We start from the raw sequence: 13,075 nt of genomic DNA on the forward strand, positions 1-13,075 counted from the left end.
CACCATGTCGAACACCGACACCATGGAGCCCAGTAACCTCATCGCCGAGTGTAGGGACACCCGGCGGCTGTGCAGACAACTGCGCACCCTTGACTGTAAAGCAGAGATCTTGTCCTCCGTCACGAAGATCCTTTGCTGTCCCGAGTCCAATAAGGCTCCAAGATGCAGAATCCTCCGAGACGGGATTAGAGTGGACTTCTGCCAGTTGATTAGCCAGCCGTGCTGTTGCAGCAGTGCAATGGTCAGGTCCAAGTGGCGTAACAGGAGCTCTGGAGATCCTGCCACCAATAACAGGTCGTCCAAGTACGGCAACATGCGGACTCCCTGCAGCCGCAGAGAAGCCGCCATGACCGCCATCACCTTGGTGAAAACCCGTGGTGCTGTCGCCAGGCCAAAAGGTAACGCCCGAAACTGGAAGTGGTCGCTGCGGATTGCAAACCTGAGGAACTGTTGATGGCGCAAAAGAATAGGTACATGCAGGTAAGCGTCCTGTATGTCCAATGACACCATGTAGTCCCCAGGTTCCAGCACCAGAATGATGGACCGTAGGGTCTCCATCCGAAACTTTGGTACCCGCCAAGACCTGTTGAGTGCTTTGAGGTTGAGAATCGGACGATACGACCCATTGGGTTTCTGTACCAAAAAAAGATTTGAATAGAAACCCTGGCCCCTCTGGGAGAATGGAACAGGCACTATAACTCCAGCCTGGAGCAAAGTGTGCAATACCTTCCGCAGCTCCGTAGCCTTGTTCCGGTCTGATGGTAGATCCGTGGTGAAGAAGCGAGCCGGGGGTCTGTGCCGGAAGGAGAGGGCGTACCCGTGGGAGACCACCTCCAGAACCCAAGTGTCTGTCGTAGTGGTCGACCAACACTGGGCGAACTGCAGCAGGCGGCCTCCCACCCTGGGATCCCCCAAAGGGAGGCCCGGACCGTCAGGCCGCAGGCTTGTCATCTGGCTTGGGGGCCGGACGTCTGGTACTCCATGCCTGCTTCCGGGGCTTGACCGATTTCTTAGGGCCAGCCTGTCGAGGAAACGACTGTGGTTTGGGCCTGCCCTGGGCCCTAGATGACCGAAAGGACGATGGTCCAGAACCAGAAGTAGCAGCGGCCGACGGGAGACAAGCCGATTTGGCTACCGCCAGTGTGGCCACAATCTTATCCAGATCCGGACCGAAGAGAACTTCTCCGGTAAACGGCAACGCCTCCAGACCCTTCTTGGAATCTGCGTCCGCCTTCCAGGATCGCAACCACAAGGTGCGACGAGCAGCTACCGCAGAAATCCTAGACACCAGAGTACTAATGTCTAGGGCCGCCTCGTTGATGTAGATGGCCGAATCACGGAGATTGCCAATCAACTCCGCCTGTTTGGCCGGACAGTCGGAATCAAAAGAAGCCTCTAATGAATCCGCCCAGCGCTCCATCGCTCTGGCAACCCAGCAAATGGCCATAGCCGGCCGTGCTGCCCCCCCCCCAAGGGAATAAGCGGACTTCAGGCAGATCTCCACCTTGCGGTCCGTAGCATCCTTAAGGGAGGACATGGATGGCATCGGCAATGTGGCACTACGGACAAGACGGGTCACGTGAGAATCCACCTGTGGAGGGGATTCCCACTTTGCAAAATAATTATCCGCGGACGGATAAGCCACCGCCAGGCGTCTCTGCGGCTGGTATCTTTTGCCAGGCTGTTTCCACGCCTCCTCTAAATGATCCACCAACTGACCCGAAAGAGGAAAGACTGTGGCATCGCCCTTCACATCTTTGAAAAAGGCATACTTAGATTTAGCCGCTGGGGGAACTTCGTCCTCAATCACCAAGGCTGTGCGGACCGCCCAAATAAGTCCAGCAATATATACTTTGGACTTCGCATCAGCGTCCTTCGCATGGAGAGGTTCCTTATCGTAAGGATCCAGAATCTCCCCATCATCAGACGTCCCCTCGTCATCCTCATAAGGAGCCGACAAAGACGCCACCGGCCGTTTATGCGGCCGCATCACAGACTCCCCTTGCAACACATCCGACAAGTGCTGTACAGAACTCGTCAGGGAGTTAACCCACGCTGGCTCCCGAGAAACCGGGAGCGGGGAAATAGGGAGACTGTGGGGTACCACCAATTGTCGTGGGAAACCCTGCATGGGTGACGACACCACTGACTGCTGGGACAAACCCATCGGTGTAAACGCGGGCTGCGGAGCTAACTGGCCCACTAAGGCTGTAAGCGCTTGAGCGAAACAAGCCCAGGGCGGCTCCTGTACCGGTGCCGTAACCGTAAGAGGCCGCGCCATAGACAAACACTGCCGGCAGAGGCCCTCCGCTCTACCGCCCCCCTCCGCTAACGGTACTTTACACGTAGTACACTGTAGCCGGAGGGGAAAATCACTTTCAGACATGATGGCACCACGTATGTGACCCCTCTCACCAATTATATATTTAAGAGGCGAGAGATCACCCTGCAGCACCGCACCGCAAGGGCTTAGCAGAAAAAAAAGGGACAGTATAAAGCTGACAGTTTAGAAAAAAAGTTACAGGCAGCAGCGCTAGCACAGTCACATACAATGCAGAGAAATAACAATTCCTGCACTAACAGCGCTGATCACTCAACTACACAGACACAGGGCCTGGTAGGACACAGCGCTGCATACACAGACCTGACCACAGCGGAGGAGAGGTATGCGGGGGGACCCAGACCACGATGCTTCCAATGCAGGCTTCCAGCAGCATTCACCATGCTTCAGAAAAGATGGCCGCCGAGGAGCAGAGAGAAGGCTGGCCTGGGGGAGGAGCGCTGACACAGGGCCAGTCAGCACAGTGCAGAGAGGGCTGTGTGCAGCGGGGGAGATACCGGCTGTGAGACAGGGAAGGCGCGCTCCCCTGGCATGCATTTAACCCCTGGGACGCCGCAGCGCTACCGCTCTGCTGCGGTCCGCTGTCCCAGGGGGTAGTGGAAGCGCAGGTTGGTCGCCTGGCTCCACGCTGCAGCCAGTCCCCAGGGAGCCCCCTGCCTGGGGACTTAGGACCATGTGATCAGCGGGGACCCCCCGCGGGACCCCGCTGCTTACCTCTGTCCCCCTTGAATCCGGCCATGGTCCGGAACATCTGGGGTCACCGCTAGCTGTGACCCCAGATGTCCACCAGCATCCCCGGATCAGTACCGGCGTTCTGGTACAGGCGGGGTGTAGGGAAGACAGCATGGACGTCAGGACTGACTGTCCATGCTGTTCATCCAGATGTGCAGCCACAGCTGCATGAAGAAAAAGCTTCAGGGGCTCTTCTAAGCCCCCCTCTAGCAGGTGCCTCCGACTCCGGCCGGGCACCAAACGAAACTGGGATGCCTTGGCTCGGGGGCGGGGTATAGGAGGGGGACCTAGTGCTTCCTGGGAGGCTGAAAGCTTAACTCTTTGGTGCCCGATGACTGACGTCACACCTATACCCCAAGGTATCCTGTGGATACCCTATGGACCCTGAAGTAGAAAGATTAATATGGGCAAAAGAACAGACATTGGACAGAGGAAGATTGGAAAAAAGTGTTATGGAGAGACGACTCGAAGTTTGAGGTGTTTGGATCACACAGAAGAACATTTGTGAGGCAGAACAAGTGAAAAGATGCTGGAAGACTGCCTGACGCTATCTGTCAAGCATGGTGAAGGTAATGTGATGGTCTGGGGCTGCCTTGGTGCTGGTAAAGTTGGAGATTTGTACAAGGTAAAAGGGATTTTGAATAAGGAAGGCTATCAATCCATTTTGCAACGCAGTGCCATTCCCTGTGGACAGTGCTTGACTTTAGCCAATTTCCTCCTCCAACAGGACAATGACCCAAAGCACACCTCCAAATTATGCAAGAACTATTTTGGGAAGAAGCAGGCAGCTGATATTCTGTCTTTAATGGAGTGGCCAGCGCAGTCACCAGATCTCAACCCCATTGAGCTGTTGTGGGAGCAGCTTGACCATATGGTACTCAAGAAGTGCCCATCAAGCCAATCCAACTTGTGGGAGAAGCTTCACGAAGCGTGGGGTGAAATTTCTTCAAATTACTTCACCAAATTAACAGCTAAAATGCCAAAGGTCTGCAATGCTGTAATTGCTGCAAAAGGAGCGAACGCAAAGTTTGAAGGACAAAATTATTATTTCAAATAAAAAACATTTCTAACCTTGCCAATGTCTTGACTATATGTTCTATTCATTTTGCAACTCATTTGATAAATAAAAGTCAGTTTTCATGTAAAACACAAAATTGTCTGGTTGACCCCAAACTTTTGAACGGTAGTGTATATAATTTTAACATGGTCGCAGACTAACACTTGGCACCATGGGTAGTTATAAAAGAAAGTATGCCTAACTATCTCAACTCCAAAAGTCTTAAAACATCCTAGCCTTCTTTACACTGCTAGCCCATCTTTGAAAATACCAAGCATCCTGGGTATGCACCTTGTGAGGGAAATATGAATGTTTCAATATTCATGATGTTTATTACATTTGATGTGATTCTCCTATTCCAGTTGATGCGTCTGCCTGTAGTTACGTGCCCATGGCTGTTTGTACCACTATATGGTGTTTTTAACTCTCTACAGCTACTTCTACCCATGCTCAGCCCAATAACAGCAGCCTACTAAAATTATAGTAGTTTTACTACTGCAGTGCCAGTAAAGCAAACAATTGCAGCTTTTGTACGAAAGTGCAATTGGCATCGACCTACAGATGTGTCCACACATACATGTTACTTCCTTGCGCGTTAAACAGCCCTTCTAGTCGCGCAATGGCTTGACTCAGTAACGCTGAGCATCCTTTTGTGAGACTTTTTACCTTCAAATGAGTCTTATTCACAAAGCGATGAGAATAGGATGCACAAGCAGCTTCTGCTGATTGAAAAGAAATGCGACATTTGTGTATCGGAGTGGTCTTTGAGCTTTATGGACAAATATAATAGGTGGCGGCAGTAACTAGGTGTGGAGGTTGGGGGAGTTGTACAGCCATGGCCAAAAGTTTTGAGAATGACACAAGTATTGGTTTTCACAGTTTGCTTCTTCAGTGTTTTTAGACCTATTTGTCAGATTGTACTATGGTATACCGAAGTAAAATTACAAGAATTTCATAAGTGTCAAAGGCTTTTATTGACAATTACATTAAGTTTATGCAAAGAGAAAATATTTGTAGTGTTGTTCCTTCTTTATCCAAAACCTCTGCAATTCGCCCTGGAATGCTGTCAGTCAACTGGGCCCCATACTGACTGATGGCCACCCATTCTTGCCTAATCAATGCTTGGAGTTTGTCAGAATTTGTGGTTTTTTTTTTGTTCACCCGCCTCTTGAGGATTGACCACAAGTTCTCAATGGGATTAAGGTCTGGGGAGTTTCCTGGCCATGGACCCAAAATTTCGATGTTTTGTTCCCCAAGCCACTTAGTTATCACTTTTGCCTTATGGCAAGGTGCTCCATCATGCTGGAAAAGGCATTGTTCGTCACCAAACTGTTCATGGATGATTGGGAGAAGTTGCTCTTGGAGGATGTTTTGGTACCATTCTTTATTCATGGTTGTGTTCTTAGGCAAAATTGTGAGTGAGTCCACTCCCTTGGCTGAGAAGCAACCCCACACATGAATGGTCTCAGGATGCTTTAGTGTTGGCAATTCATAGGACGAAGACTTTTGGAGGATGGCTGTAGTGCAGGGCTCGACAAATCCCAGGGGCCAGGTCACCATGGCTACCAGATTTTGCAGTGAGGGAGGAGGCAGATCCACATCAGCCTCGGCAGAGATTCTTGCCTATAGTATTGTGGCATTCATTTCAGGGACACAGGAGCGCATGTGCTGAGTGTCGCCTACGGTGACTGCTGTGCCAGTGTCCGTCCTGGCCTGCTCTTACTCCTCCTCTCCATCCTGGCCTGCTCTGACCCATGCAGTCCATCCCAGTCTACGCTGATCCTCCTGTAAGTCCCAGCTGTCTGTCAGCTATCTTCGGCTGCATAGAGCTCTCCGATAATAGGGTCTATGCGTTGCCAGGTATTGTGGAGGGGCTCTGGAGGGATAGTGGTGTGACCATGAGGGGAGGGGGGTTTTGTTGTACTTTCTAGCACCATTGTTTTATGTGAAATGTGGTCTGTTATTACCGGAGGGTGGAGCAGGGGAGCTGTGCAGAGTAGTGAGGGGGACTCCATTTTACTATATCCATTCAACTGTGACCATTTTGTGGACTAGTATAGGGTGTATAACAGTTGCATAACACACAGAGCTGTGCTCCTCACTCACATAATATTTTTTGGGGGACGGTGGTCTGGCTCCTACACTTACATCCTGGCTCCTAGATTTTCTAAAAATTTGTCAAGCCCTGCTGTAGTGTCAAGAAGGGCAGCAAAGAAGCTGCTTCTCTCCATGGAATACATCAGGGATAGACAGATATTCTGCAAAAGGTACAGGGATTGCACTGCTGAGGACTGGGGTAAAGTTATTTTCTCTGATGAATCCCCTTTCAGATTGTTTGGGGCTTCTGGAAAAACATTTGTCCAGAGAAGGAAAGGTGAGCGCTACCATCAGTCCTGTGTCATGCCAACAGTAAAGCATCCTGAGACCATTCATGTGTGGGGTTGCTTCTCAGTCACAGCCATGAACAAATAATGGTACCAAAACATCCTCCAAGAGCAAATTCTTCCAGCCATCCAAGAACAGTTTGGTGATGAACAATTCCTTTTCCAGTATGATGGAGCACCTTGCCATAAGGCAAAAGTGATAACCAAGTGGCTCGGGGGACCAAACATTGAATTGTTGGGTCCATGGTCAGGAAACTCCACAGACCTTAATCCCACTGAGAATTTGTGGTCAATCCTCAAGAGACGGGTGGACAAACAAAAACCCACAAATTCTGACATACTCTAAGCATTGATTAGGCAAGAATGGGCGGCCCTCAGTCAGTATGTGGCCCAGAAGTTGATTGACAGCATGCCTGGGTGAATTGCAGGTGTTGAAAATAAGGGTCAACACTGCAAATATTGACTCTGCATAAACTTCATTTAACTGTCAATAAAAGCCTTTGACACTTATCAAATGCTTGTAATTTTACTTCAGTATACCATAGTAACATATGACAAAAAGGTCTAAAAAAACACTGAAGCAGCAAACTGTGAAAACCAATACTTGTGTCATTCTCAAAACTTTTGGCCATGGCTGTAGTTTGGACGTTGGGCACTGCAAATCTCAGGTTACAAAGATGAAAAACAAGAACACAACTAATGCTGTGTACCTACTGATCTGCTGTCAGAGCTGCCAATAGGTGTGCTATACACAAAAAGATACAATATAAAAAGGAATTAATTCAGATGCACTGTAAATTGTCAGTATATAATATATTAAATGGAAAAAGAAATCCAAAAGGGACAACCATAGTCTGCTGTGTCCTTATGACAATAAGTAATCCATGCATCCAAGATAGTATAGCCGACGACATAAAGCAGCCACAAATGTATAGCTGTAGTAAAAGTTGAATCAGGCACTGCACAGGTTCTGCTTCCAAGTAGCCAATTAGGCCAAAAACTCATAGTTCCATAGTGAAAGGGAAAGACGAAGGCAGGGCCGGACTGCCCATCATGCAATTCTGGCAAATGCTAGAAGGGCCGATGGCAAAATAGGCCAGTCCGATGTTAAACCATGGCTGAGCAGCTTTGCCTCCTGTCGCTCTGCTCGGATACTGAAAGACAGGGGCTACCGCGAGGCCAAGACCCCGTTAGACGTAACCAAGCCCATTTTATGGCAAGGCCATGCTCCTTTTTGCGGGCGCACGCAGGGGGGGACTGTCAGGGCTGATCAGTAGCCCCAGTCCGTCCCTGCACATAGGTATATATTTGATAACTGCCGATTCGTCATCCTTAGTTCCAAGTACTGTATATCCATTCACATTTCTAATGGAAAATTAAACACACCTATTTTTCTCAATTAATAAGTTGAACACTTATCCAAAATAGGTGGTATTAATACAACACAAGAATCAAAGCTTATCTACGTGAATAGAACAAAAGTTTTATCTGTATTAAGATTTAACACACATTTCTCCACCACTGGTTTGTGGTTTAAAGTCATCAGTAAAGTAAAGCAGTCTGCATTTCAGACCTCAAACTCTTCAGCAGGACTATGTGCAGCAACAGAACGAGAAAGAACCAGGCTACTGGGAAAAAGGGTAATGTAGTCCTGCTTAAGGGGTGGAAAATTATGCTTTCCATGCGGTCGTGTTGTTCAGTTAATAGTAGGCATACAGCTTGCCAAATGCCAGGGCAGATAGGAGAACACTGAAAACAGACAGATTTCTATTAATGTCCCAAAAATCTAAAAATAAAAGTAAATTAAATGATGGTTCAGTCTGGTTCAGAGAGCAGTATAAAAGTTATTTTCGGTTTAACACAAGACCCTGATCAATACAAACACAATAACATTAATAAAGAACTACTAGCAGGACAAGGAACACGTCACATACCTGGTTGATTGGCTTCTGCATCAGGCTCTTGGACAAGTTTCCTGCTAATTGGTTCATTGTTAGGTGAAAACGGCACAAAGGGAGAGGACTTTGGAGCAGGTGTCTTTATCAAAGAGCGTTTGTGTTCATTATCTTTTGTTCCTTCAGAAAACCTGGAATTTAAATAAATGTGAGAAATTGTCATTCTGTAATCACTCCTCATTCTCCAGAATTTTTTAGATTACTATATACACAATTTAATTTTGCAATAAGGTAAAATACTACTACAAACATAGGTGTAAGCTTTAAAAAGCATGTGCGATGGGGGCGTGGCCTGACTGCAGACGCGAGTGGACACAATCCCTGTGGGCTCCTGCTGAATCCCCTACAAAAGGGGTTAATGAGACCCTCTCCCGGACCCCAAAGGTCTGAAGCGCTTTGCGGGGCCTCTCGGGAGTCTGCTGGGACACCTGCGGCTGTGTCAGAAGTCCGGGGAAAGTGTCAGCCGACCACCGGCGCATAGCGACTCACTGAGGCCTGTCAGACCTGTGAAGCCGGGGACTGGATTTGGAGTGGGACCCGCCGGAGCGCCCCGCGGTAACGCGCAACTCGCGACTTAAGGTAGCCTCTTTCTCCTGCCCCGCATTATCCGGAGATCTCTTTGAGGGACTGCTGGTGCTCACCTTACCCTCTAGAAGGAGGATTAACAGGCCCCAGGAGTCGGCTGTATTTGTAGCTGGGCGTCCTGCACTCAGCCTGCATCTGTCATCTGCGCTGTCCTGCTGGTGTGAGTAGGTGGCTTAGGCTGCCTGATATAAACTGGCTTGAGATTGCTCCCCTCCTGCCTTTCCCCCAGTCCTGACATCCAAGAGTCAGGGGCAGATTTTCCCCAGCACAGCCAGGCCTGAAATGAGATCTCTATAAAGGTCCGGTGGCCATTTTGGAAAGTATTCAGGCTGACTCTTCTGCTTAAGCACAGCCAATTTTATTTTATTTGAGCAAATCTATCAGTAATTACTCTGCAAGTATATTCTGAACTCAGTGAGATGTAGTCGCTACTTCACTTTAACACATGTTCAATACCGCCTATAGTAAGACCTGAGATCAGTTCAGCATATTGAAGTCATTACATGTTGGTGTGTCTGTGCTAATTCATATTTCTATTCTGCAACAATCTTAATATCATACATGGCGCCTAAGAAGCCGAGAGTCGAGAAACCTGTCTCTCAAATTTCTTTCTTCAAAGCCTCATCTCAATCTCCTAAATCAAAGGCTGTTGATGAGTCTGCAGCACGAAAGGGGTCCGCTATATCTCAACCTGCACAAAGCGAAGGGGCGACACCTCCGGGCCCCTCTCAGGATACTTCAGAGGATGGAGAAGTTCTTACAGTGGGTACAATGAAAAAACTCCTCTCACAATTTAAAAATGAAGTTGCAGCTGAATTTCGGGCTACTCTTCAGTCTTGTCAACACTCCATAGATGATCTTGGAGGTCGTACGGATGATTTGGAGACGAAAATGGGTGAAGTGGTGGGGTCACATAACGATCTCATCACAATGCATGAAGCAATGCAGAATGAAATAGCATCACTCAAAGATAAAGTGTGTGACTTGGAGGACCGTTCACGCCGAAATAATCTAAAGCTACGAGGCGTTCCTGAGAATATATCCAATAGCAGCCTCCACGATTACACAATGTCTCCGTTTCAAAAGCTTCTTCCTTCTGCGAAATCTACTGATCTTTTGATCGACCGTATTCATAGGCTCCCCAAAGCCAAAAGGGCACCAGAGAACGCATCAAGAGATGTCCTCATGTGTATGCACTTCTTCCATATTAAAGAGGCTCTGTTGAAAGCTTCTCGTCCATCGGAGGAAACGGCCGCTGTTATGGGCCAGTTGCAATTATATGGAGATCTATCGCAGGCTACTCTACTAAAGAGACGTTCACTTCAACCTATCACTTCTGCCCTTCGAAAAGCTGATATTCTTTACAGATGGGGCTTTCCTACTAAACTCCTCATCTCACGCAATGGCTCCTTGACCACCATTTCCTCTATTGAAGAGGGTGAGAAATTTCTTTCAGAGATGAAGGTAGAAGTGTCCTCTTCTAGATGCTCTCCTCTTCGCCATATTCAGAAGGACTGGTCGACTGCTGAATCGTAATGATTTCGAATAACTTTGTTTTTTGTTTTTTCCCCATGCCTATATGGTAGAGTTGATTAGTCTCAAGAACCGTAAGACTGTAATATTGAGTTAGATTCTTTGTTATTATGTTGGTCATAGTGTCTAAATGGGTTCCTTTGTAGGCTGGGGAGAAATTCAAGTTATCTTATCTCAGGTCTAGAAGTTCCGCTGATCTGGGTTATAGTTATGACCTTGTATTCCTAATGTTGTTTAAGGTGGTGTATGACATGTGTTTAATTTCCCATGTACCCCAATCGTGTTGCCATGGTTAGGCAACCGTCTCTGACCTCAAGTGAGGGCATTTCAGTTAGTTTATCTTTTTGTTGTTATTTAATTTTTATCATTGTGTTTTTATTTTTCTGTTTTTTATTTATTCATTTATTTTTTCTTCCCCCTTTTGTTTTTTTATTATTTGATTGTAGTAGGCCAAGATGTACTGATTCAAATTGTCGCTATACACAGCTCAGGGGTTACAAATTCCCACTGGTTTTCAACTATCTCATAATACTTTATTATGGTTAATCTGATATCAATTAATGCCAAAGGGCTTAATTCACCGCATAAGAGAAGGCTCGCTTTAAATCATTTCCATAAATTAAAGGCTCAAATTGTAGCAGTTCAGGAGACACATTTCTGCGTCTCCTCTCCACCAGCGTTTAATAATGATAGATTTCCCCTTTGCTATATGGCTAGCGGTCCATCTAAGAAAGCTGGAGTAGCAATCCTTATCTCAAAACATTGTTCATTTGTACTGAACAAACAATATTCTGACCCGGGAGGGAGATATTTAGTGCTGGTGGGTCAATTAGAGGGTAAGGAGGTTACCATAGCGTCCCTATATGCCCCCAATACACGTCAATTGAATTTTTGTAGGAAATTTTGTGCTTTTCTCCAGAAATACAGTAAAGGTGCCATTATTATTATGGGAGACTTTAACCTTGTGCCCGACCCCTTGTTAGATAGGTCCAGTAAAAGTTTGCCCAGGAATCGGCAGTCTACCGAGTGTTCTAGAGGATTCCGACAGCTCCTTGCAGAATATGAGCTATATGACATTTGGAGAATTAAACATCCAGCAGATAGAGATTTCTCATTTTTCTCACATGTTCATGGCTCGTACTCAAGAATAGACTTAGTACTAGCTGATAAATTTACGCTATCTTCTATTAAAAAAATAGATATTATGCCTATGGCATGGTCTGATCATTCCCCTATTTTCTTTTCATGGGACATTGCACATAGACAACATATCCCTGGCCCGTGGAGATTAGGTAAACATATGTTTGCTCAGCCAGAGGCTCAACAACATATTCAGAAGTCCTTATCGGAATACTTAATCAATAACAAACCAGATGAGACCTCTGTCTTTAATTTTTGGTGCACCTTGAAGGCTGTTGTTCGGGGCTCTGCAATACAAATTGCCGCCAAGTTTAAACGAGAATATAGATTAAAATGGGCAAACTTAGAAGAGGTTGTTAACTCACTAGAAACAGCTCATAAAGCGGACCCAGCAAATAAAACCATATATAAAGAGTTAGCTGGGGCACGCAAGCAACTTAATGTCTTTTTACTACAGGAGGTGCATAGGAACCTTGCCCGTTTGAATCAGAAGTTTTATGTATTTGGAAACCGTGTATCGAGATTACTTGCCCGTAAGTTAAGAGGAAAGCGGGCTAGAGAAAAGATATATTCGATTAATAAATCGAAAGGGGGTAGGGTGATCGATCCGTTTAAAATAGCAAACTCCTTTGCTGAGTATTATGCTAAATTATATAATCTACGGGAGGATCCTTTAACTCCTCAACCAAGCTTAGAGGGAATTAAAGAGTTCCTCAGGGATGTAGATCTCCCTGTCCTAGACTCGGCCACATGTGAAACTCTTAATGCTCCGTGGACCATAGAAGAGGTTGAGAAAGCTATAGATCTCATGCCCTTAGATAAAGCCCCTGGTCCTGATGGATATCCCTCTAATTTTTATAAGGTTTACAAGGCGGATTTGGCGCCGGTACTTTTACTAGTGTTTAATGAAGCTACCAAGTCAGGAATATTTCCCAAAGAAATGCTAGAAGCCCAGATTATAGCCATTCATAAACCAGGCAAACCCACCACTGAGGTTCAGAATTATAGGCCCATTGCTCTACTAAATGCTGATATTAAGCTCTTCGCCAAATTAATAGCTTTAAGACTCAACCCACTGCTACCATCTTTAATTAATGCAGACCAGGTGGGTTTTGTTATGGGTCGCCAATCACCTGATAACACCAGACGAGCCTTTAATATTATAGAACATTGTGAGAAGGCTCAAAAACAACTACTACTCTTATCATTAGACGCGGAAAAGGCCTTCGACAGACTACACTGGGGCTACCTCCGGGAGGTTTTTACGAAATTTGGGTTTCAGGGATTAATTGTAGATTCCATTCTGGCATTGTACACGGTCCCCTCAGCTAGGGTATATGTAAACGGT

At 46.6% G+C, this 13,075-nt stretch overlaps 1 protein-coding gene across 2 annotated transcripts in view; it reads right to left on the reverse strand.

Moving 5' to 3' along the window:
- The window catches only part of NUSAP1 (nucleolar and spindle associated protein 1), a 128,760-nt gene that overhangs the window by 35,094 nt on the left and 80,591 nt on the right, over positions 1–13,075 (reverse strand). For both annotated transcript variants that reach the window (XM_088462044.1, XM_088462045.1), the window contains exon 8: positions 8,449–8,600. In XM_088462044.1, coding sequence (XP_088318170.1) covers positions 8,449–8,600 — 152 coding nt within the window. The remainder of the gene's footprint in view (positions 1–8,448; positions 8,601–13,075) is intronic.

Source organism: Taudactylus pleione, unplaced genomic scaffold, assembly GCF_031769625.1.
Source record: "Taudactylus pleione unplaced genomic scaffold, aTauple2 ptg001138l, whole genome shotgun sequence".
NCBI classification, from domain to species: domain Eukaryota; kingdom Metazoa; phylum Chordata; class Amphibia; order Anura; family Myobatrachidae; genus Taudactylus; species Taudactylus pleione.